We start from the raw sequence: 27,001 nt of genomic DNA, 5'->3' as shown, positions 1-27,001 counted from the left end.
CATTCAGCAATGCCCTGGAGGTTTATCCATGTTGTAGCATGTTACAGAATTTCCTTCCTTTTGAAGACCGAATAATAGTCCATTGTATGTATAGACCACATTTTACTTATCTGTTCATCCATCAATGAACACTTGGGTCGCTTCCACATTTTAGTTATTGTGAATCATTCTGCTGTGAACATGCACGTACAAATATCTCTTTGAGACTCTGCCTTCAATACTTTTGGGTTTTACCCAGGGGTAGAATTGATGCGTTATATGGAAATTATATTTTTAATTTTTTGAGGAACCTCCATACTGTTTTTCACAGTAGCTGCACCATTTTGCATTCCCACCAGTAGTGCACAAGGGTTCCAGTTTCTCCACCTCCTCACCAGCACTTGTTATTTTCTGTGTTTTTGATAGTAGCCATCCTTATGGGTATGAGGTAGGATCTTATTGTAGTTTTGATTTGCATTTCCCTAGTGATTAGTGACATTGAGCATTTTTTCACGTGCTTGTTGGCCACTTGTATGTCTTCTTTGGAGAAATGTCTATTCAAGTCCTTTTTCAATGGGGTTATTTGTTTCGGTTGTTGTTAAGGCGACCTTTTATGTGGGCCTAATATATGATGAGTGCTGGGGAGCAAAGTTTAATAGGTAGAAATGGGTAGAAAGGGGATTCTAGGCAGAGAGACCAGCAGGAGCAGAGGCACAGAGATGACAGTGTGGATGTGTTCAGGCTTCCTTGAGTCACCAGGACCATTCGGCCAAAGGCACAGATAGGCAAGCAGCCAGCACTGAAGCAGGAAGGGCAGAGCTGTCCCCGCCTGTGGAGAGCTGAAGTGAGGAGGGTGTTCTCCTTAGGAGCCATCAAAGATGCAAAGACAGTCCCACCAGATACAGAGGTTCCCCAGGAGGTCCCTGCCAGGGACATGGGGACAGTGGGTGAATGCAGTTCAGAGGGTCTGTTAAGAGCCTTAGCAGGCAGCTTCCCCTGAGATTAGGTTATGAGGGCCCAGTGTCAACCAAAACTCATGTTTGTTCAAAACAGTCCCTTGAAAGTCCCAGTACAGTGCCACACTGGGGTTCAACATACCAGCCTTCCCTGGGTCCCACAAAGCAGAATGTCCTCAAGCACAGGGGCAGTCTCTCTTCAGCTTGCAACCCAGATGACTTGGCCACCTTGACTTCAGGGACCATGTCATGCAGAAGGTGTTCACTCTGGAATCACACTCGGCCTGTGGATGTGTACACACTGTGAGGGGGAGGCAAGAACCAAGGCCTCCTGAGGTGTATCTGTGTGGATACCTTGGTCCACTGAAGCCTGACCGGCAGCAGCTGTAGCAATAAAGGTATTTTAGGAGCTCGCGTAATAAAGCCTAGAGAGACGTAGGACTAGGTTAATTCAGTGACTTGATGAGATCAGGTCTCTGGGTGGCCTTTGCTCTCTGCTACACTCTAGGCCTTCCCTTCCGGGGCAGCAGGAGAGCTGAGGCAGCCCCGAGTGTCACATCCCTACACCCCAGTGTCCAGGGCAGGAAAGGGCAGAGAAAGAGACTTCCTGTCACTGCTCTTTCATGGGGTGAGGACATCTTTCCCTGAGGCCTCCAGGCCCTTCCTCTCGCATCTCATTGGCTGGGACCAGGTCACGTGCCCACACCTGACCAATCACCCAAGGGGACAGACTACCCAGGTGGGCATGATGCCGTGGTTCCAGTCTGGATCCGTGCTTCTTGTCTCTGAACAAAATCGGGGTTTGTTAGCAAGGGGAGCTGGCAATCACTATGCCACAGGAAGGACCAGCCAAATCTCTGCCACATCTCACTCCTTCTGGAACATCTGCTCATGGAAGACAGTGAGCTTAAATTATTTCATTTTTGTTCCATTTCCTTTTGCACTTAAGTTGTTATTTTGTTGATTTAGCGAGGCCAGCACGTGCAGGAGAATTTACATGAGCCAGAAGCCTGTGGGATGAAGCTTCACTGTCATAATTTTGAAGGTGATACCTCCAGATGTCTGTGTCTGGCTTTACCCTAGCTGCTGGGTGTGGGGTGCTCTGTAATTCTTCCGGCCTGACTGAATTCTAGCTCTGCTCATTACCCGTGAGGTCCCAGGATGTTCTTGTTCCCCAAGGACCCTTCTTGCCCTGGGAGCCTCTGGGCATCCTCTCCTTTCCAGCTCCTAGGAACCCCGTGCAATGGCACGTACACTCACAGATCACTGTGTATCACAATGGTCTATAAAAAAATGCCAGCAGCCGGAGTGAACCAGTTAAATGCATTTAGTTCTTCAGAACTCATGGGAGCAAATTAATGTCTTGGCTAGTTTTTTAATTCATGCATAGTAAAGAAAGATAGCAAGTACTGACTTTGTGGGAGCGAGCCTGGTACAGGTCACCCAGAGTGCTGTATGTGACGTGCTGGTGGATATGTTGGGCCTCTGACTCTCCCAGCCTAGGCCCGAGTCGGCTGGAACACTAGCTTCATTAAATCCCTGATTCTGTGCATCAGGGCTGGTGTCCTCAGACAAATAGTGGCTTCATTTGGTCTGCTCTGGCAAGAGCAGGTTGAATCTGTCATGGACAGTGGTGTCTTTACCTAGGGTTGGCACGTGTGAATCCTGTTCCCTAACTTCGTTACAGAAGACTTCCTCCTCTTGAAGCCGTGTAGGAGGCCTGGTGCTAATGCGTCTCTTAAGTTCATCATCATGGCGCCCCCACGGATCATGGGTGTGGGGTTATCCTCACTTTCTGGAGGACTGAGGGCTTATTTGGGGTCACAGAGCTTGGAACGAAAAACCAAGTTTTTTCCATTTCAGAGGCCCCTCAAGTGCCAGCACAGGCAGCCTCAGTTCAAGGCCAGAGGAAGTGCCCCATGGCCTTCAGTGTTGGCGTGTTCACGTCCTTGTGCATACGAGGAATGTTGTCTTGTGTGTGAGCTTTGGTGGGGACATGGACAGGGCCTGTGCTGCCAGTCCTACTGGATTCTGAAGGAGGAACTGGGGGAAGAAACAAGACAAGTTTTGTCTGTTAAAGACTCACAGAGACGGCAGTTGTTCCTATGAACTGCCCACCGTTTGGGCCTCATTTCCGGCCAACAGTGATTATGCATAACATTAAATATATGTTGGATGAACTCAGCTAAAAATTTTAATTCATCACAGCCCCAAACCTGGCTCAGGTCTGATCTGACTTCGTAGATCACTGCACAGATTTGCAGTTATCTGCTTATGGCCATCGCGTTCTGCTTATAGCACAATAAAGAAGGGAAGATGGGCGGCTTGGCTTAAAATTTCTAGAGGAAATTATATTACATGAGATAGGAAAGGATTGCTCTGGACTTGCTTATATTATGTCCAGTGAAATTCTCCTATCCTTTAGCAGCAAGACTTGCCTGCATCTCCCCTGCTGTGGGTCACTGGGCCTCCACTGGCCTGGCCTGCCTTCACGGAGGGCCCGGCCAGCTCCTCGCCTTTCCAGGCATTTCAGGAGCTCCCTGTCATCCTCCTGTTGCCTGGAGGAGCTTGATAGCAGTGGCAACTTGTTTTCTTTTCTAATGAGTGAATGAGCAAACGAGCTAAACAAGATTGCCTTCTTTGTTAGAATTTTTACATTTGATTTTAAGGCTGATCCTAAATTTCAATCCAAGGGGACCTGGGATGGAATGGAAAGCAGTTTGATGGATCAAGCACAGAGAAGGGTTGGCACATAAGTGATAAGACTGGTGAAACAGGTCATGACTGGATTATAAGGACCAATGGATGCCATGCTAAGGAGTCTCAGCGTTATCCAGGATGCGACTGGGTGGCAGGGGATTAAGCAGGGACCAGATATGTGTGTTAAAAGGTCCCTTGGGCAGCTGAGCCGAAGATGGATCAGAGGTGAGACTGGAGACAAGAGACAGGTTAAGAGTTCACTCAGGTCCAATTGAGAAGAAATAATGAGCCCCAATCTAAGGCAGCAACTGTGGAATTTGAGAGAGGGCTGGAAAATAAAGATATTACAGCATTGTAACTGACAGGCTGTCAAGGCCAGGGAGAGGGAAGAGCCCAGATGGCTGCCAGTTTTGTGGCTTGGGCACTAGCAGGGTTTGGGCACATCCCCTGCCATCGTTATGATCGTGAAAAGTTCTGCATTTTGCTGCCATATAGGAAAACCCCCAGGGCTATGGAGAGTGTGAATCTTCTTTCCCAGCACTCACTGTGGCTCACTGCCCCCTGCCAGACTAGAGTGGGGCCCTGGGCACGCACCCTGGACAAGGCACGGGCAGAGACAGGGAGAGGAATCAAATTATGCCCTTGAGGTGGGAGTCAGGAATCAGGATCCTGGGTGGGGCCCAGTCAAGGCAACAGACACAATTCATGGGGTGAGTGCAAAATTCCAGTCAGGAAAGGAGCTGACAGCCCAGATGGCGAGACAGAAGTTTGCACGGGGTAAAATAAAGCCAACTGGGGACCAGGAAGACTTGGGTGTTGGAAGCGAGAAGCAAGATGGGAGGGTGGATGAGCCTGGGGCTCTGCTGCTCTGGTTTAGGGGATGTTTCCTCCTCAGTGACTTCTGCCTGCTTCAGCCAAGACCATGCCATGAAGTGGCCAGTGCTCCCTGGCTCTCATTTTGATCTACTTTTCATTTTTATCTTGTCCCCCAGTGAATAAGGTGAACATTCCTTGTCTGCCTTCCTGTCTGCATTAGAACCCTCAGGGATTTACAGTGGGCTAGGTGAGAAGAGTGAGGGGGCCGGACGATATTCAAGACTGACAGCTTGAAGAGGTCAAGGAGGAAACACTGACATCCAGGCAGGCCACTGGGGGGAGCTGTGTGGGAGGGTTGACATGGAAGAGACCATTCTAGCTCCAGGAAGTGGCATCAACAGAGGCCTCAGAAGCAGGAAGATTCAGAAGGCACAGCAGAGCTTGGCAGGCAGGTGGTCTCATCTTGGTGAGGATGTGGAGCACTTGTAGGGGCCGAAGCGGGTCGCTGGGAGACAGTTAGGAGAGGTCGGAGGAGGCCAGAGCCGCCGAAGTTCTACACCAGTGAAGGACATGGGCAGTGGAGAACAAGTTACTGAAGACTTCGTCACTGGCTTAGCATAAAGGCCCAGATTTTATACAGTGCTTGGTGCATGGTAAACACTCGACAGTTTATCACATCAGTTTGAGTGATTGAAGCCAAACTTTAAAACTGGTTAATCTGTTCAGCATATTGAAAAAAGGCTGGATTGGGGCCAAATTGGTAGTGGGGATGAGATTCCAGAGTTTCTCCCACTTTACCAAATGTGGAAGCCATCCCCAGGGGGCAAGATCGAGGCTGTCCAGCCCACATCAACTGCCTTTCCCTGGGATCAGCACTGTCCACTGGTGTGAGCCCCAGTGACCATGTCTGTACCATGGGACCCTGTCCAGGCTGGGACCATGGCACTGCCCTGTCTCCTGTCCACCCTGAGATCTCCTGTTCAGCTCTTCCTTTATTCCGAGTGATGGCCTGGTGGCCTTCAGATAATTCCATGCTCCTTCACTGCTTTGCCTTTGGTGGGGAAGGGAACTAAGATAACCAAAGCTCATTTCTCATTTGCAGTTTCCCTAAGTGATACAAGAAAGTGATGAAATCCTATAGTAGGGAGGGTCTCAGTCGTGATGGAAGGTGAGGACCTTATGCAGAGAATATTGGCCGTACCTGGAGACTAGTTGTATTGGGGAGACATGATGAAGGATGGAGAGATGTCATAGCTAACTGGCAGGTTTTGGTCACGGGTGACTAGAACACAGTGGAATCTTTTTCAGGTGAGGGGTATGGGCAGCCAGAAGCATCTGTGGGAGGTGGTGAGTTCTGTTTTGAACACAAAGAAAGGTTAAAGGAGGTAATATTTCTGGAGAAAGTCATATGGGCCAGGCACTGGCCTACACAGTGAACTGTGATAACCTCCTTCACAATCTGAGGGGTATGTGTAATAATCTCCATTTTCTGTGTGGCTCAGAGTGGTTGGCTAGCTCACAGGCACAGGGCTGTTCACCAAATATCTCTGGGTCTCCACCTTCAGGACACAGAGTCAGGTTGTATTTTCCAGCTCACCAAAGGTGAGTGGGGTTGTTGGAAGCAATATGTGGCCATTTGAGGTCAAGCAACCTTCCAGAGCCTCCTGGAAGTGACTGACTATATTCCAGGTGGAGACTTCACTAGCTTGAGTCCTGGATTGAGAGACAAAGATGAGGCAGAGCAGTGCCCCCAGCCAGCATGGACTGGGCAGATAAAGGTACATGAAATAAACCTTCATTGTTTTAAGCTACTGAGACTTGGGGGTTATTTGTTAATGCACCTCGCCTGTCTTCTCCTGACTGATACACCCAAGGTCATTCAGTTAGGAAATGCTAATTGGCTTTGAATCCATGTCTGTCTGCCTTGTTATCGAGCCAGTGCCAGGTGACTACTCATGGACTTGTAGGGGCCATCAGCAAGGTCAGGACTAGAGCAGTAGATTCGGGTGTCATCTCCACAGATGGGATATGGAGCAGAGATGAAGGGCTAAGGAATTAGTGTATAGACTTTGGCGTGAGGCTCATTTCTCTCCCTCATGTTCTTTTTCTCTCGAGGGTTTGTGGTCTGCTCCACATGCTGCTTAAGTAGGACATCTCTTCTGCCTGCTGGGTCTGGTAGTTCAGAGATGTTGGCTTGAGCTTGTCGACAGCTGCACACTCATAACATTGCTAAAAACTTCATAAACTCTGAAGCCTGGAAATAGCCCATGCGATTTGAGGTTTTGCTCACTTGTAAATGTTTGAGTATTGTGTCCACAAATTGCAAATTGAGTAACTCAATTTTGAGGCACAGCTGTTATTTGGAAAAGACCCATCTAGGAACGCAAACTCCTTGCAAAATGATTGGGCTTCATTTTTGTCAAGTATCAGAAAACTATTAAACTGCCAAGCCATATGGCAAATGCCCACTTGAAGCAGAGTGTGACAATGCACCATAATGAATCTGTTTTGGGGGAAAGGAGATAGGACAGAGTCTGGCTTTTGTGATCTACAGAAAAGCAGATTCTCCGCTGCGTGTTTCAGCCTTGTAGAGTCCTGAGTAAGGACTTTTCCTCCCATGAAAAATTCGTATAAAAAACTAAGTCTGGTAGAATTTTTCTCTTAGGTGTATTTTCCCTTTGAAACCATATCCATTTGAGTTTCTGCATGTAAAACAGGTTTAACTGGGGCAATAGAAACTTCTAAAAGTTCACTCACTTTTCATTCCTTTATATCCTAAGTCAGTTAACATTCATTAGGTATCAGTATACCAGTTAGAATTAGGTTGAGCTGCATATCACAGACAATAGAAAATAGTGGTGGCTTAGGAGATTATTTCTCCCCCTAGTAAAAGAAACCTGGGGATCGGCAGTCTGGGTCATCAGGGTCCTGGCTTTCTCTTGGTTTATTCTCTACCAAACCTGGGTGGTCCTTATCCTTAGGGTCCAATCTAGCTGCCATACTCCAGCAATCACATTCTAGACAGCAAGAGTGGAAAAGAGGGAAAAGGCCTGCAGCTTCCCTTTTAAAGAGGGTTCCTGGAAGTCTCACCCAACACTCTTATACACAGATCCCTGGCCAGGCCTTAGTCACATGGCCTCATCCTGCTGCAGAGGAGACTGGGGAATGTAGCAACATGCCCAGCCAAAGATGGGGAGAGTGGATGTTGGGAGCTCACCAGTAGACTCTGCCCTACCTGATGTCCTCGATGTCTGTTCTTCCTGTGAGACTGTGACCCTCTCGAGGACAGGGGCCAGATTTCATTTATCCCTGTACTTCCAAGGCACTAGCACAAGAGCCAGTCGGTTGTGATTTTAATTGTCTGCTATTTTGCACTCCTCACAGCAGACCCCAGGTGCTTCTTCTCACCTTCTACCCCCTCTTCTACCTTCTTTGTTCCAAGTTGGCAAGTTGGCTGTGATTTGGGGCTTATTTCTTCTTCATCTTCAGAAGATCTTATTTCTACCAGAATGACATTAAACTACCCATTCCTCTGTTTCTCACTTAACTCTTAACTCAATTCTGGGGATAAGTGATGCTTATTGCTGATGGTTTTGGTGGAAGCCAGACAGAAACCACAGCAGTGGTGTGTGGAAGTGGCCTTTATGGAAGCACTCTTCTGTGAAGACATCTCAAGCTGGTCTGAGTGAGCTGCCTCCCAGGAAGGGGATGCTGATGTGGTCCTAAAGCCTGCCAGGTTTTAATTGCCTGTAGCGGCAAAACGGTGGAGCTTTTTCACACATGGTAAACAGGTATATGGAAGCAGATGTGGGGATGATAAATTCTGTTTTAAGTATAATGAAAAGAAAGAAAAAAGAGCTAATATTTCTGAAGAACCCCCTATGGGTTCTGTGCTAGGTGGGTCAACTCCCGTAACCCTCCAGACAGCCCTAGGAGGTACGTGTAGTTACCCGCATTTTCCATGTGGTTCGATGCGGCTCGGAGAAGTTGCAAGCACCAGCCCTGGCTTCCAGGTGAGGTGAAAGAGTCAGCGCCGATGTGTATGATGAGCACAGCTCCTAGCCTATCACTCGATGAACGCAGTAGTGTTACTCCCTCCTGTGGCCGTTGAAATCAGTCCCAGCTCCCGAACGTGGGGTTGCAAGAGACCTCGTTCCATTTCTTGGGCTCCTCCAGATCTTTCGAAAGTTCTCAGAACTGAAGAGCCAGGCTGCCTGCTTTCCTGCGAGTCTCATAATTAGGACAAGCACTTAATTGGCATGTTTGTTTCCTCCAAGGGGTGGCTGGCAGAGGATCCTCACGTGACAGAGGAGGCTGGCTCTGCTTTTGTTCTTAGCAGCACCACGTGCCCGTAGCAACAGCGGGTGAATCTAGCAAAGTCAAAAAGAAAAAGTGCCCAGAGTCTGTGTGAAGGTTGATTGCCCCGGAGAAGTTAGCACACTCACACGGATGGAAACGATGTCCCCAGATCCTGAAAAATGGGCTCATCAACCCCACAAATATAAACTGCGTCTCTTGTTTTCTTTAAGATGAGGAGTCCAGTCAAGAGGTCTGCGTAATGAAAGATGTTTGTGGAATCCATTTCCATTCTGCCCGAAGCCATCTGCTTTATGTCTATAATAAACAGGGCTGTTTTCAGCCACTTTCCCGGGCCAGGTCCCGTTAGAGGCACTCACTGCGGGGAAAGGTAAATTGACTGTCTCCCAAGCAATGAGCATTAGTACATTACATCTGCAGTGACGGCACTTAACCTTCCCAGCTCGCCTTTCCTTTCTGTGTCTCTGCGATGGCCTGTGACAAATGGGCCGAGGGGCACGCACTTAGTTAGAATTTAGTGCGTGGGGGGCACTGGCCAGCATCACATTCCCTGGTGATTGAGGTGAAATGTAGGCAGCAGGAAAGGCCATCTTCTGGGAAGCTGGGGACTGCCTGACCTTCACCAGGCAGAGGGGTCCCAGGGGTAACCATCCTGGAGCTTCCTGATGCACCATCCTGGGAGCACTTGGGAGCTCTTTTTTTTTTTTTCCCCAATTCTTATTTTTTATTGAAGTGTAGTTGATTTACAACGCTACTTTCAGGTGTACAGCAAAGCAATTCAGTTACACATATACATACATATATATGTGTATGTGTATATATATATATTCAGATTCTTTTCCATTATTGGTTGTTACAGGATACTGAATATAGTTCCCTGTGCTATAAGTAGGTCCTTGTTGTGTATCTACTTTATATACAGTATTGTGTATATTTTAATCCCAAACCCCTAATTGAGAGCTCTTTCTGAAACAGAAAAATGAGTAAATCACACCCCTGTTTAAAATCCTTCAGCAGGTCCTCATTGCTTGTAGGATGAAATCTAGACTCCACAGACCCCTGCGGGTCCTGCGTGATCCTTACACCGTAAGGATCCCTCATCTTGGGCCACCCGCACGTGAGCTCACATCAACATGCTGTTAGCTCATCGCCCACCTCCAGTGGCGGTTTCTGAACCTCTGTAGTGCTTTTCCCTGGGCCTGACACACGTCCACATCCTCACCAGCTCAACCCCTGTGCCTTTCCTGCCCCAGCTGGAAGGCCTCTTCAGAAAGCCTGCCCCTAAATAGGCGAGTGTCTGAGTTTCCTATGTCTGCTGTAATAGTCACAATCATTAGCTTCAAAATTGTCACAAATCATTAGCTTCAAACCACACAATTTTATTTTCTTCTAGTTCTGGAGGTCGGAAGTCTGAAATCAGAGTGTCTGCAGGGCTGCACTCCTTCTGGAGGCTCCCAGGAGAATCCATTTCCTTGCTAATTCCAGCTTCTAGAGGCCACTTGCACTGCTCAGTCATGGCCCTTCCCTCCAGCTTCAAAGCCAGCAGCAGAGCATCTTTCCTCTGGGTCACTGCTTCAGTCCGTATGTCTTTATCTATCTGACCCTCCTGCCTCCCTCTTAGTAGGACCCTAATCATGTTAAAATCAGGCCCGCCTGGATCATCCAGGATACCCTCCCCATTTCTGACTCTTAATCACATCTGCAAAGTCCCTTTGCCAAGCAAAGCTGCAACTGATGACCCCTAGTTCTCTGGGGTGGAGGAATGACCTTGGTGTCAGTGTGCAGGAGGCCGTGGTGTACCCATGTTGATGGGATCCTGGCATCTAAGGTGGCACACCAGGGCAGGAATACTTTGTTTGATTTCGGTCTGAATTGGATGGAACAGGGACTCGGGGAAGGGTCTTACGTGACTCTCAGAAGTTGGAAGGGTCAGTTTATATCCCTGGAAGTCCCAGTCCATGGACTTCATAGGATAGAACCAAAGAGAGGATGTCACCGTCCGAGAAGGAGGATGCTTGGTTGGAGACATTCACTCCTCTCATTCATGCTACACGCATTTCTAATCACCTGCACCAGGCACACTGCAGGAGTGGAGGGGCCTAGAGGAATGAGAAACCCCCAGGAGGAGTTCCCCTTCTGCTTGGGGAAGAGTAATGTGGAAACAAAGCAATGACAGGTCTGCGGTGGAGGAAGGAAGAGGATGATACAATGTGTAACAGTACGGTTAGCACGGGGTCGGGGTTGGCGGGGAGTAAGGGGAGGCTTGGGTAGCAACCCCAAGGAGAAAACCTTGAAGGCAGGAGTGAGGAGGGCATTTCAGGTGGTGGGAAAGCGTTTACAAAAGCCAAGAGAAAGGAAGCTGCATGTTGTGTTTGAGAAGCCGGATGAAATGCCGTCGGGACGGCTGTAAGCGGGAGGCAGTAAACTGGAGAGGGGACAGGTTAGAGGTTGACTCTTTTGGCCCTGACTCCAGTTTAATGATAAATTCCAAGAACGCCGTATGTCACCTTCTCAACGTGTTAAATCCTTCAGTGGCAGCGGCAGCTCACTCTGAGGACCCCGTTCAGTGCTTACTGATGAGGAGCCTTTCCCAGGAGCAGGAGTCCCCCGTGCTTGCTTCGTCTCGCTGGATGCCATGGCATGACAGGGCAGATGACTCACTTGTATGGCATGCATCTGGCCTTGTGTCTGATGAGACTTGCGCTCAGATCAGAACCTGGTTTATCCTCCCGGTGGACACCTGGAGGGAGTCCATTTCAGCCCTATTATATTTCTGTGAGTTTGGGCTTGGGAGGGTGTTTAACTGAAGCAAGTTGGAGTGTACAGATGATGCGGTTGCACTGACCTCGGTTCTGAGCCTGGGAACGTGCACCCACGGCAGCCTCCTGCCTGCGATGCGACTGGGGTAGGGTAAGTCACTGTAGAGCAGCGTGGCTCGGTGTGCCCACGCGAGGAAGAAGACAGACAGACACTTCCTAAATGTTGTTTACTCTCCTTCCCAACATCACACTGCACCGCCACTGATGCCCCCATACAAACTAATGTTCTGATTTACAATTTCTGGGAACTTTGGGGAAAATAGATCAAAACTCCAGGTTACCTGAGATGCTACAGTTACATGTTTTAAGGGCTCTAAAAAAATGATATTTTGCCAAAATGAAATAGAATTTCGAAAGGCTTCCTAACAGTGGTGGAAAACAGCCACCTCTTTGGATACACTCATCACAAGGCTGCCCTGGCGAGTAGCTCCGCACACCCTGCACATACTATCTCTCTAAAGCATCCCCCTCCCTGAGAAAGCACCAGCAGGCTGCTTTCTTCTCCATGCTGCCTCAGAGTAGGCGGGAAGAAACTACAGCCCGCCTGGGTTGAGAGTTCTTTATCTTCACGCCATTTCTCGGAACATACCCAGGACAACTTCTCTATGGACCTGAGGAGGTGCTTAGGGCTTGCCAGTACCAGGATACAGGTCCACTCCCCAGCTGACCAGTGCCCTGTTCAGTCTCCACCCAGCCCTCCTCTGGGCCAGGCTCTGTGCTTAAATCATAGAGGCAAGTTACTAGGTCCAGCCCCTGCTCAATGGGAGGGGTCTACAGGGGACTACTAGGAGGTGAGAATCACCGGGAGCCTTTTTTGAAGCTGCTGATCACAAGCACACTGCCACCATCTTTTTCCTCTACCCTCCTTACTCTGATCATCAGTAGCAGCAGCTTTTCCCTCATTGTGTCATCATCACCACAGCCACAGTGATTATTTATTAGATGCTCCTTGTGCACCAGACACTTTCCACACACAGCTCACTTATTCTCACAACACCCCTGTAAGTGTAAGTCATATTATCCCCATCTTGCACATGAGGAAACTGAGGCTCAGAGAGGGACTGTGATTTGCCCTAGGCCACACAGCCAGTAAGAGATAGAACTAGGAGTCAAAGCAAGGCCTGACTCCACCAGAGCTCTTCACCACCACTCCAGGAGGCAGCGCCTCAGGGGAAGGGGGCTGGCCTGCCCTGGAGCCCAGGCTGTTTTCTAGCTTTATGCTCACCTCGCCCTGGTGCTGAAAGCTAGAGGGAGGAGACAAGAGGGTGGGCTGGGCCCTCCCAAGATGCTTAGTCCCTGATAAAGGACAAAAAGATGTGTAGATTAGATAATAGTCGTCTAGCAATGTTGATTTTCTGATTTTAATCATTGCTCTGCAGTTATATAAGGAAATGTCTTTGCTCTTAGAAAATACACACTGAAGTATTTAGAGGTGAAGAGATATTATGTCTACAACCTATTCTCACACATTTCAGAAGAAAATTCTTACAGGTGCATACAGATCTGCATGTGTGCGTGTGTATGGAAAGAGAGAATGAATGATGTAGCAAATGTGGTAAAAGGTTAACATTTAGGGAATCTGGGTAAAGGTATATAGGAATTCTTTGTACAAATTTTGCTACTTATTTGTAAGTCTGAAATTATTTTAAAATCCGTTTTTAAAAAGTACCAGTCCTTTCTGGAACCTTGTGACTTCTACTTGGCTATCAGCGATGACATTTTGGAGGTCTCATATAACTCCTTTTGACCCCAAGGTGGCCCATCAGGGCACAGGGAGGGTGTCGAGGTTATGAGCAGAGCATGGTCTCTGGGTCTGGCCGCCCAGGTTCCAGTCCTGGCCTTGCAGCTTCCGAAGCCCCTGAGCTGTGTAAGTAACCGCTCAGGATTGAGCTGAAAGGATTTGGTGAGATGGGGGCTTCCCTTGGCGTAGTGCTTGGCACAGTTCCTGGCCTGTGGTGAGCCCCCCGTAAAGGCTGTTATTCTTGCCTCCTCGACCATCTTACGACTGAGAAGTAATGACCTATATGTGTTTTAGAGACACTGATCTGGACACTTGTCTTAGCATCACCTCCCTGACATGAGTGTTTGTCCCCTTGAAGGCAGGGTGGCTGCTGCAGCAGGTGTCGATGTGCCTGACGAGATGAAGAGCCGGATCCCTGTGGTGCTCCTGGCCTGTGGCTCCTTCAACCCCATCACCAACATGCACCTCCGCTTGTTCGAGGTTGCCAGGGACCACCTTCACCAAACAGGTCAGTCAGAAGGCCCGGGTCCACTGGAAGAACTAGTTGGTTGGACCTCATGGGGCTTTGTTGACTGCCTTCATTATCCCCATTATTAAAACTGCTCAGGTGGGGAGGATATAGCTTAACTGGTAGAGCGCATGGCTAGCATGCACAAGGTCCTGGGTTCAATCCCCAGTACCTCCTCCAAAAATAAGTAAATAAATAAACCTAATCTCCCCCCACAAAAAAAAGTAAAAAATAAAATAAAATAAAACTGCTCAACTTATTCATTCACATTTCCTTCATCATAATCAGAGAACTAACACTCTTAGCCACGTTACATGTGTACAAGTCATATCCCTGGCCATAGAGTTGAAATGCTTCTCAGGATCCACTTCCCCTCTGTTCACTTCACATAGTCCGTGAATGCTTAAAAAAAAAAAAAAAAAACACTGGACACATTTTAGAACCTGTGTCTCCATCAGAGCATCCTTCCTGGGGCTCCAGGAAGCATTTACCCACACATTCAGGTGAGTAGGTAGCCTGTGCCTCTGAGAACTGCAACTCTTCAGTGGGTAAGCAAATGTTCTATAATGGAGATTTTGACATTTTCTCCTCTGAAAGAATAGATCTTAGACAATTACAAATTAACAGCCTTGTATATAGGGCATTTCTAATACAGATGGCATGGCTTTGCCAGAAATATTTAATCAGCTGAAAACATTTAATCTGGGAATGTTTCATCTCCTTGACTTTCAACTTCATTATTAAGAGAGTAAAATGGCATTTGGAATCTGCATGATTATTTCTAGAAAATGCAAGTCATTTATTTGTTGGTGTCAGATAACTATGAAAGTTTTATTCATTATGTATTTATGTATATTTTAGGTATTCATATATGTATTTTGTGTTTTTATATTCATCAAAAATGCCCTTTAAGGGCATGGGTTTTTTTACACCACAATCAATTTCTATTTACTTTTAATGTAGAAAAAAGCATTTGAATAACATGTAAATTATCTCTTCAAAGAAATTACATACAAATGTCAATTTATTTTATAGAAATATCTTTGTTTACAAAACATTTTTTATTATTCAAAAAGTGAAAACAGGAGTTTATTCTTTGTAAATAAATAGCTCTTACATAGGAATAAAAAAATCCAAACAACCCAGTTAAAACTGGTCAGTGAACATTATTAGGCAGTATACCAAAGAAGAATCTAAACAGATGATAAACTTGAGAAAAGCTGCTCAGCATCACTAATAATCAATGCAAATGCAAGTAAAACATAAACACCACAGGGTGATAAGCACCACGAGGGCAGCTGCTGTGGCTGCTTGAGCACCACAGAGTTGCCATCATCTGTCACTGGGCTTATGATTGATGCTCAATAAACAGCTGTTGTGGAGGGAAGTCACATTAGCCCATGAAGCTGGCAAAGATGAAAGACTGTCGACATTCAGTACTGGAGGGACAGGGAGGGGAGCATTCTCATGTACTGGTAGTGATGGGGTGAATGATAAAACATTTTTGGAAGACAAGTTGGTTTTCTGTGGGGAAAAAAAAAAAGTTAAAGTCTGTACTCATATCTGTAATGAGAGGAAAACTGGACCAGAACTGATATAGATGTTAGAATTAGCAGACAGAGACGTTGAAAGTTACTCTAGTTATGTTCAGAAATTAAGCAGAGACATGGAAAACATAAAAAAGGACTCAAATCAAATATCTAGAGATGAACACTACAGTATGTGAAATGAGATACTGGATAGGATTAACAACAGATTAGACACTGCAGAAGAAAAGATTAGTGAACTTGAAGATAACAGCAGTCTATCCAAACTGAAACAATCCAAGATGAAACAGAAAAAAGGGATTTTTAAAAAGAAAGAAAAGAATATCAGTGAGATGTGGGATAATTTAAATCATCTTAATATACTTGTAACTGAAATCCTAGAGGGGAAAAAAAAAAACCAAAGGAAGGACAGGAAAGAATATTTGAAGAAATAATCACTGAAATGTTTTTAAATTTGATGAAAATTTTATCAAGTAGCCTGACAAACCACAAGCACAAGAAACATGAAGAAAACAACACCAAGGTATATGATAATCAGATTTCTCAAAACCAAGAATAAAGAGAAAATCTTAAAGGCAGCTACAGAAGAACAAATAAGGAAGATAACAGATGTCTTGTTTCTGAATTTAGCAAAAGGGAATTTCAGTGGAACAAATCTTTAAAGTACTGAAAGAAAAAACTGTCTATATCTGACAAAAATATCTTTCAAAAACAAAAGCAAAATAAAGACATTTTCAGATCTACAAAAGCTGAACGATTTCACCACCAACAAACCGGTACCACCAGAAATGCTAATGTCCTTTAGGAAGAAAGAAAATTATACCAAATGGGAAAATGGATCTACACAAAGGAATACAGAGCATTGATAACCACATGGCCAGCTATATAAGGTTTTCTTATTATTTAAATAACTTTAAAAGATAATTCACCATTTAAACAAAAATAATAATAATATATTGTGGAGTTTATAACACATGTGGAAGTAAAATCTATGACAACAGTGTCAAAAAGACTGGAAGGGGAAAAACAGAAGAATACTATTGTAAGGTTTTTATACTGTGCATGAAGTGGTATAATATCACTTAGAGATAGACTGTGATAAATTAAAGATAACTATTATGAACCCTGATGTAACCACTAAAATAAAAAAGTAAACAATTATAACTAATAAGCAAACAAAGGAGATAAAATGGAATAGGAATATATTCAGTTAATCCAAGAAGGAAGAAAAAGAGGAAAGGGGGACCAAAGAATAGATGGGACAAATAGAAGGCAAATTAAAAAATGATACACTTAAACCTAATCATCACATTAAATCACATTAAATATAAATAGTCTAACAGCTTCTGCTAAAAGGCATGCATTGTCAGACTGGATAAAATAAGCAAGACCCAACTACAATTATTTGATGCCTTTAAGAAATGCACCAAATATAAAGGCACAATTAGGTTCAATGTAAATGAATAGAAAACTATCCCATGCTAACACTAATTAAAAGAAAGCTGAAATAGTTCTAGTATCAGAGAAAGGAGGTTTTGGAGGTAAGACTATTTCTAGGGATAAAGGGGGTCATTTCATAATCATAAAGGCCAGTCAGTTCTTTAAGAGGAAATAATAATCCTAAACCTTTTTTAAAATTTAATTATAGAATATTAAAATACAAAAGAAACAAAAACTTACAGAATTCCTTATCAGTAATCAGTAATTACCTTAACTGTAAATGTTTATCAGTAATCAGTAATTACCTTAACTGTAAATGTATTAAACTCTCCAGTCAGAAGATGAGAGAGGCTGTGGAGAAAAGGGAACCCTCCTACACTGCTGGTGGGAATGCAGTTTGGTGCAGCCACTGTGGAAAACAGTATGGAGATTCCTCAAAAGACTAGGAATAGACTTACCATATGACCCAGGAATCCCGCTCCTGGGTATATATCCAGAAGGAACCCTACTTCAAAAAGACACCTGCACCCCAATGTTCATAGCAGCACTATTTACAATAGCCAAGACATGGAAACAGCCTAAATGTCCATCAACAGATGGCTGGATAAAGAAGATGTGGTGTATTTATACAATGAAATACTATTCACCCATAAAAACTGACAACATAACACCATTTGCAGCAACATGGCTGTTCCTGGAGAATGTCATTCTAAGTGAATTAAGCCAGAAAGAGAAAGAAAAATACCATATGAGATCATTCATATTTGGAATCTAAAAAACAAACAAACAAATAAAACAGAAACAGACTAATAGACATAGAATACGAACTTGTGGTTGCCAAGGGGGTAGGGGATGGGAAGGGACAGACTGGGATTTCAAAATGTAGAATAGATAAACAAGACTATACTGTATAGCACAGGGAAATCTATACAAGATCTTGTGGTAGCTCACAGTGAAAAAAAAATGTGACAATGAATATATGTATGTTCATGTATAACTGAAAAATTGTGCTCTACACTGAAATTTGACACAACATTGTAAAATGACTATAACTCAATAAAAAAAGTTAGAAAAAATAATAAAGATGAGGATGTCCATTCTTACCACTTCTATTCAACATTATACTGAAGGTTCTAGCCAGAACAATAGCAAGAAAAAGAAATAAAAGATATCCATATTGGAGTAGGAAAAAAATGATTTGTAGACGATATAATCGTCTATGGGAAAAATACATAGAAATCTACCAAAAAATTTCTTAGAACTCATAAGTGAGTTTAGAAAGGTTGCTAGATATAAGATCAATATATAAAAATCAATTGCATTTCTATATATAAGCAACAAAGGATCATAAATTAAAATTTTAAAATAATACCAATTTACAATAGCATAAAAAAAGAAATAGGAATAAATCTGGCAAAAGTGTGCAAGACCTATCTGCTAAAAACTACAAAATGTTGAGATGAATTAAAGACAACCTAATTAAAATGGAGAGATATACCTTGTTTCATGAGTTATAAGACTCAACAGTGTTAAGATTTCACTTCTCCCCAAGTTTAACTGTAGATTCAACTCAATCTCAATAAGCTTTTTGGTAGAAATTGATAAGCTGATTCTAAAATTTTTTATGGAAATGCAAATGAGCTAGGATAGCCAGAGTAGCCTTGAAAAAGTAGAAGAAAGTGGAAGATCAACACTATTTGATTTCAAGACTGATTATAAAGCTGCAGTGCTTGTTACAGTGTGGTATTGGTGTGGAATAATTAAGTAGATCAATGGGACAGGATAGGGAGGACCAAATTTGACCCCCGCTTACCTAGACAACTGATTTTTGACGAAAGTGCAAAGGCAATGCGGAAGAGATAGGATAGTCTTTTTTAAAAATGGTACTAGAACAATAGAATGTCTGTTTCCCACCCCCAGCCCCCCCAACAAAGCACTCAGCCAAAGCTTGCACCGTATACAAAAACTAACTCAAAATGGATTATAAACTTTAATGTAAAACCTAAAACTATGAAATTTCTAGAAGAAAATCTTTGTGACCTTAAATTAGATAAAGATGTCTTAGGTAAGACACCACCGAAAGCATGATCCAAAATCGAGGGAAAAAAAAAAAACGAGGGAGAGACAAATTAGACTTCACCAAAATTAACAGCTTCTGTTCTTCAAAAGACACTAAGAGAATAAAAGACAAGCCGCAACCTGGGAGAAAGGATTTGCAAAGCATTTATCTGTTAAAGGACTTGTATCCAGAATATATAAGGACATCTCAATTCAGTAATTTTTTTAAAAACCCAAATAACCCAATAAAAATTGAAAAAATATATGAAGAGACTCTTCACCAAAGAAGGTACATAGATGGCGAAGAAGCACATGGAAAGATGCCTAATTGCATAAGGGAAGTGCAGACTAAGACCACAGTGAGATACCACTGCACCACTATTAGAACCGCTAAAACTAATGACTATTTAGCTATAGGTAGAGGGGCCCCACATGTGACCTCAAGCACCATCTTGCCTTTATTCTCAGCCATTCCTCCATGGAAAATGCTTGGCCATTTCTGAAAGTCCAGAACGGATTCTGCTGCCTGTGTCTTTGAGTGTAAGACAACAGATTGATACCTTTCAATGTTCCATAGATATTTACTGCACCTTCTCCAAGCCAGGCACTGGTCGCTGGAAATAGAGTTGATTAAATTCCATCTCCTGCCCAAAAGGGATGCACACTGTAGGTGGCGAGAGACGCATGGCAGCAAGTGATTGTGGCACTATGTTCTGAGGAGGGGATGTCTCCCACCTGGCAGTTGGGGAAAGCTTTTGGAAGAGGTGACACCAAATCTTGAAGAACATGAAAGACTTAGCCAAGCACAGTTTAGGGAGCATGATAGGCAGAGAAAGCAGCGTGAGTGAAACACGGAGAGGGAAGAGAATCACAGTCCAGCACGCCAGAGAGAGGGGAGGCTGATAAGGTAGGGAGGACCCAGGTCATGGAGAGGGGTGTGTGGTGTGTTTCCCTTTCCCGCACAGCTGGGCTCTGTCTCCCCCTACCCACAGCCCCCATCACCGGCTGCAGCCTCCCTCAGCCGGTAGATCTGTGCACCAAGCCGTCACCCAACCCCTCGTCTCTCCAGGGACAAATTTTAAACCAAGCCTTTTCCCTCACTCAGAATCAGCTCACAGTTAAGTCTGGATAAAAATCTGGCCTCACAGCTGACTTTCTTTTTTTCCATGAAGAAAATGCAAACTCCCTTCTGTTAATGTATTTTCACTAAAACAACTCACAATTTTAATTCGATATCGCGTGCATATAAATTGAACTAAACAAGCTGAAGCAATTTGTTTAGTACCTTTAAGTAGAAATTAATAGTGTCTTCCTGGTTTCCTGCCGCAGCTCTAGTTACTTTCTGGTGCTGAGCACTTCCCCCTTTCCCAAGCATCCCTAATTCAGACTGCAGCTGTCCTCCCTTCCTTTTACTCCTGAAACAACAGCAAAGCCTTAAAAACTGACAAGGCCCTATAACATGTCCAAACTTTTCACCATCTTTAGTCCTGTGACAACGCACCCCTTGACAGTGAAAAAATTACACATTGGGTGAAAACTTAGATCTGAAGGTGTTTATCATTAATAGAGTGACAAAAGATTGTTAATACACATGCTCAGAGGATGAGGTGTTGAGCCAGCTGTATTGTTTTACCCTCCTGTACTTGAAATCACGTTGAGGAATACGACGCGGGCTGGTAGGAGGGTGTGGTAAGTGTGGATTTTCTGTGTTTTATAGCATCATCCTCTAACCGTGGGGGCTTTCTGGCCTTGTGTTGTGTGCCGTGCGAGGACTCTCAAAGAAGGTTCTCAAAGGCTTGTTGGATGAATTCATGTAGTGGGTGTGGGAGCTTCGAAAAAGTTCATTTGGGATTTTTATTCTTCGATTGCTGATTTGTGATGGAAATGATTCAGCCCAACATACGGCTCATCAGTAGCATCAGATGCACCTAAAGTTCCCGTTGAATAGATTAGGAATTCGAGCCCACATTTCTCTTAAGGTGTTGGATGTCTTCCCAGTTGTAAGTAGTTGTTTTTCCAACATGTAGTCACAAACTTAACTAATGGAGGTTAAATTGAAATTTAAATCCTGTTTTCTGTTATTTAGACAGTCTGTTATTTCTAGTCAACAGAATTTGGCCATTGGCCTATATTCCAACAACAGTCCACTTGTTTTTCTTTTTGAAAATCAGATTTTCTGTCAGCTTAATTAATACTTATTCATGTAATGGCTATTTAGCACCTATACGTTTTATATACTTAACAAACATACTTCATCCCTACTATCTGTCAGGCAGTATTCTGGGGGCACTGCGTGCATGAACTCATTGAATCTTCATAACAGCTTTGTGAGGAGGGTGCCATCACTCTCCCTGTTTTACAGAGCGGGGAGCTGAAGCTCAGAGAGATAGGGTAACTTGCCAGAGATCACACAGCCAGTCAGTAGTGGAGCCAGTCCCCCCCAGGCTCTGTGCTCGTAGCCACCACACCGCCTCCAGTCACTCAGCAGACGGCCAGTGCTGGGAACCGTGTTAGAAGCAGGCAACACCAGAGCAAAAGCGGACCCTGTGCTCCCGGGGGAGAGCCTTGGTCCATTTAGGCTGCTAAAAGCAAAAGTGCCATAGACAGGTAGCTTGTAAACCAGAGAAGTTTATTTCTCCCTGTCTGGAGGCTGAAAGTCTGAGATCAGGGTGCCAGCATGGCTGGGGTCTGGGGAGAGCCCTCGTCAGAGATGCAGACTCCGACTTCTCATTATGTCCTCATGTGGAGGAGAGCAGAGGGAGGAAGCAAGCTCTCTCATGACTCTTGGACACAAATCCCGTTCACAAGGGCTCCACCCTCATGACCTTGACTAACCCCAGTCACCTCCAAAGGCCGCATCTCCAAATACCATCGCATCAGGGGTAGGGTCTCAGCACATGAACTTGGGAGGACACAAGCATTCCGTCCATAACAGGGAGGCAGACATTAATCACATCCCACAGAGGTGAATGACTCAGGTGACACATGCCCCCGAGGGGAGGTTCCGATACTATCAGGGTGGACAGTGAGACAGTTTGACAGAGACAGATAGTCCAGGGAAAGTGTTTCTGAAAACGTAAGGACTGAGCTGGAGAAGAATAGTGAGGCACATTTTAGTTTAAAAGTGATGTTGGCCAGCGGATGCAGGGAAAGAGCAGTCTTGGGCTGGGAAAGCACGTGTACAAAGGCCCTGTGGGGGAAGAGGACATGGCCTCAAGGGATGGACAGGTGTAATGACCAGAAAGCAGGAACAGAGGGGAGCACTGCGGGAGGGAAAGGAGCGGGGGCAGACCATGAGGACCTTCCCGGCCACTGTTAAGGAATCTGTTTTTCATCCTAAGAGCTGTGAGAAGAGCTGCATTTCCTCCCTCCCTTCCATACCTTCCCCGCCTGCACCCCCACTAAAGAGCCCAGGGAAGGAAGCCAGTCATGGGGCTTTTTGAATTGAAAGGGGGAGGATATAGCTCAGTGGTAGAGAATATGCTTAGCATGCACGAGGTCCTGGGTTCAATGCCCAGTACCTCCATTAAAATAAATGCATACATATATACATACATAAATAAATAAAAAGAGGCAATTGAGGCAATACTTCTGATGAGAGGGTGACAAGGCAATGAAAAGAAGTTGGCAGATGGGGAAGGTCATTAGAAGGCAAAGCTGACCTGATAACAGATTGGGTCTGAGTGGGGGAAGGAGAGAGTCTGGAGGTGGAGCTGACTTGGGCCAGGGCCAAGTTCAGTTTCAGACCTGTTGACTTTGAGAGACCCGTGAAACGTCTAAGAGCAGGTGGTGGCTAGAGCTCAGAGAAGACAGACCTGGAGATGGACGTTTGCAGGTCCCCTGTAGACAATAAATGAAGATGTCCATGGGGGTAAGTAGAACCCCAGAGAGTGCCGTAGGAGGTGAGCCCTGGGGAGCCCCACAAAGGAGGATGGGCTTGCACAGGGGTCCAAGGAGTAGGAAGGAACCAGAGCAGGTTTTTTTCACAGAACAGAAAAGACCAAGCATCCCAGCATTTAACGTGACTAAGCGGTCAAGTTGGAGGAAGACTGAAAAATCACATCTGTGGGGTTGGCAGCATGGAGCTGGTTCCCTGTGAGAAAACTTCTACTGCAGCGGTGGACTGATGACCAGGTTGGAGGGAATGACAGAAAGGGAAAGGAGGCCCTAGAGGTGACAGCCCTTCTGGGAATGGCATGGGTCCGGGTGATGCGGGGTTCGAAAGTGCAAGAGCACGGAGGCATTATTTGCAGAGAGGCAGAGAGAGCAAACAGACCGCAGCCCTGGGGCAGCGCATGTGCCCGGTCCTGCCCTGTCCAAAGGGGGCAAGAGCCATTCTGACTTCTCAAGAGAAGCTGCAAGTATGAATTTTCATGTTTAAAAGGTTGTTGATTGCTGCATTGTTTGTGATCGCAAAATATGGGAAATAAAACATTCAAGTGTAAACAAATATTCAACCCTAATAAGTAGGTTTCTTTCTCCCTGAGTTACGGGCTAGCAATCCTGAAACTACTTTCTGTGTATCCTAGGATTAAGCAATAATTAAATATCCTGTGGACAATGAAAGTCAGGTTTCTCACTGTTGGACAAGGGAGTTACAGATATGGACAGAGGGAGCTTAGAAATATCCCAGTGATGTGAGATTGGAATTGAAGGTATTAGTGTGAATTCATGGATAGTTAAGATAGATTAGATAGATAGATAGATAGATAGATAGATAGATAGATAGATAGATAGATAGATAGATAGATAAAGATGGATGGATGGATAGACAGACAGACAGACAACATGTCTGTCAGTATGCATACACACACACATACATCTATATCTTACCCCTAATCTACTGAGAGGCTCTAGAAATTACTATACCCCAGTACAATAGAACAACCTAGCATTCTAATCTTGGTTTCTTAACACCATTCTGTATGAAAAGGGCTCCTTGGAAAAATGGTCGGTTCTGGGGCTGGGGCAGGGCAAGTAGAAGATGAAGTTGGAACATCTTGTGGTGCCAGAAAATAAGGAAGTACTCAAATAGTGGGGACACCAAAATATCCATAGTGCACAGGAGCCAGCTTGAAGGGGTTCCCACTGATAAAATATGGGACAATTTGAGCCTAAAAATAAATAACGAAGTTAAGGATTACATATGACTCATTGAATAAAGTAACAATCCATAAGCCTAAGCTGATATAAATCAATTTATTAGTTAATTAAATGAACAAGTGGATAAATGGGAGAGAAAGGAAACTGTTTCTTACAGTAGAATGCCAGCAGGAGGAGCGGTGGAGTTAGAAAATCACCATTTGGCAACTATAAAGTTATTGATTCATGCAAGAACCATGAATGGATTCTAAAGCTAGCAGGTTGAAATAACAAGTAACTCCTGATAAGAAACTCAGTAATTAGAAAGGAAAAAAATGATTACAGTGGAGAAACCTGGCAGACACTACCTTAATCAAACGACCAAAGCCAACACCACCGGTCTGGGACATAATGACACCCGGTGTTTCCTGCTCCGGTGTGCTGAGAAGGGCACACCATCACTCCTGTGTCTTTCCCACTGGAAGTGCTCACCCTGAATCTCTCCTGAGGAAACAGCAGACAGACCTAAAGCATGAGACAGTCTACAAGATAACTGGCCTGGATGAATGTCAGTGTCATGAAAGACAGACTAAAGAGCTATTCCAGATGAGAGAAGAGCTAAAGAGACATGACAACTGAATGCAATCCATGATCATGGACCAACTTATTTATGTATTATTGCTGTAATAGACATCAGTGGAAAAATTGGTAAAATATGAGTTAGGTCTGTACGTTAGATAATAGTATTGTATCAATGTTCTTCATTTGGATCATTTTACTGTAGCTATATAAAAGAACGATTTTGTTAAAGGAAACATACTGAATTATTTAGGAATAAAGGGGCATCATGTCTATAATTTACTCAACTGGTTCAAAAAAAATACACGGGCATACCCCCAAGATGATAAGGGTTCAGTTCCAGCCCACCCCAGTAAAGCAAATAACAATAAAGCAAGTCATACGAATTTTTTGGTTTCCCAGTGCATATAAAAGTTATGTTTACACTCTACTATGGTGTACTAAGTGTGCAATTGAATTATATCTTAAAAAATGTATATACCTTAATTTTAAAATATTTTATTGCTAAAAAAATGTTAACCGTCTTCTGAGCCTTCAGCAAGTAGTAACCTTGCCTGGAGGTTGATGGATGCTGACTGATAAGGACGGTGGTTGCTGCAGGTTGGGGTGGCTGTGTTAATTTCTTAAACTAAGACAATGAAGTTTGCCGCATTGATTGGTTCTTCCTTTCATGAATGATTTCTCTCACTATGCGATGTTGTTGATAGCATTTTACCCACAGTAGAACTTGTTTCAAAATTAGAGTCAGCCTCTCAAATCCTGCCACTGCTTTTCAACTAAGTTTGTGTAATATTCTAAGTCCTTTGTTGTCATTTCAACCACCTTCACAGTATCTTGACCAGGAGTAGATTCCATCATAAGAAACCAATCTCTTTGCTCATCATTAAGAAGCAACTCGTCATCTGTTAAAGTTCTGTTGTGAGGCTGCAGCCGTTCAGTCCCATCTTCAGGCTCCACTTCCAGTTCTAGTTGTCTTGCTGTTTCCACCACAATTGCAGTTACTTCCTCCACTGAAATCTTAAACTCCTCAAAGTCATCCATGAGAGCTGGAATCAACTTCTTCCAAACTCCTGTTCATGTTGACATTTTGACCTCGTCCCATGAATCACAAGTGTTTTTAATGTTTCCTTTCCAGAAGGTTTTCAGTTGTCTTTGCCCAGATCCATCAGAGGAATCACTGTCTATAGCAGCTATAACCTTGCAAAATGTATTGCTTAACTAAAAAAACTTGAAGGTCAAAATTACTCTTTGATCCATGGGCTGCAGAATGGACGCTGTGTTCAGCAGGCATGAAGACAACGTGAATCTCTCTGTCCATCTCCACAAGAGCTCTTGGGTGACCAGGTGCACTGTCAAGGGGCAGTCATATTTTGAAAGGAATCATTTTCTCTGAGCAGTAGTTCTCAACAGTGGCTTAAAATATTCAGGAAACCATGTTGTAAACAGATGTTCTGTTATCCAGGCCTTGTTTTTGCATTTCTAGAGCACACACAGAGTAGGTCGAGCATAATTCTTAAGGGCCGTCAGACTGTCAGAATGGTAAATGAGCATTGGCTTCAGCTTAAAGTCATCAGCTCCGCTAGCCCCTAACAAGAGAGTCAGTCTGTCCTTTGAAGCATTGAAGCCAGGCACTGATTTCTCCTCTCTAGCTATGAGAGTCCTAGATGGCATCTTCTTCCAATATAAGGCTGTTTGTTTTGTGTACATTGAAAGTCTGTTGCTCAGTGCAGACACCTTCATGAACGATCTGAGCTAGATCTCCTGGAGAACTTGCTGCAGCTTCTCCACCAGGACTTGCCTCTTGACCTTGCACTTTTATGTTATAGAAACAGCTTCTTTCCTTAAACCTCATGAACCCGCCTCTGCTAGCTTCAGACTTTTCTTCTGCACCTTCCTCACCTCTCTCAGCCTTCACAGAATTGCAGAGAGTTCTGGCCTTGCTGTGGATTAGGCTTTGACTTAAGGGAATGTTGCGTCTGATTTGATCTTCTATCCAAACCGCTAAAACTGTCTCCAAATTAACAAGGCTGTTTTGCTTCCTTGTCATTTGTGTGTTCACTGGAGCAGCACTTTCCATTTCCTTCAAGAACTTTTCCTTTGCGTTCACAGTTTGGCTCACTGTTCGGTGCAGGAGGCCTATCTTGGCTTTCGACATAGCTTCCTCACTAAGCTGAATCATTTCTAGCTCTCGGTGTAAGGTGAGTGACATGCAACCCTTCCTTTCACTTGAACACTCAGAGGCCGTTGCAGGGCTATTAATTGGCCCAATTTCAATGTTGTCATATCTCAGGGAATAGGGAGGCCCACGGAGAGGGAGAGAGAGCAGTCAGAACACACACATTTATCGGTCAAGTTCGCTGTCTTGTATGGGCATGGTTCGTGTCACCCCACACAATTCCAGTAGCAGCATCAAAGATTACTGACCACAGATCACCAAACAAATATAATCAATAATGTGG

At 44.5% G+C, this 27,001-nt stretch overlaps 1 protein-coding gene across 1 annotated transcript in view; it reads left to right on the top strand.

Moving 5' to 3' along the window:
• NMNAT3 (nicotinamide nucleotide adenylyltransferase 3) overlaps positions 1-27,001 on the top strand; it is a 104,002-nt gene that overhangs the window by 30,881 nt on the left and 46,120 nt on the right. The window contains exon 2 of the mRNA XM_010976785.3: positions 13,687-13,836. Within this exon, the coding sequence (XP_010975087.2) occupies positions 13,728-13,836 (109 nt within the window). The 5' untranslated portion in view covers positions 13,687-13,727. The remainder of the gene's footprint in view (positions 1-13,686; positions 13,837-27,001) is intronic.

This window comes from Camelus dromedarius, chromosome 2 (genome assembly GCF_036321535.1).
Source record: "Camelus dromedarius isolate mCamDro1 chromosome 2, mCamDro1.pat, whole genome shotgun sequence".
Classification (NCBI taxonomy): Eukaryota; Metazoa; Chordata; class Mammalia; order Artiodactyla; family Camelidae; genus Camelus; species Camelus dromedarius.
Note: the sequence above shows the minus strand (reverse complement) of the source record. Positions and strands in the feature narration are given on the sequence as shown.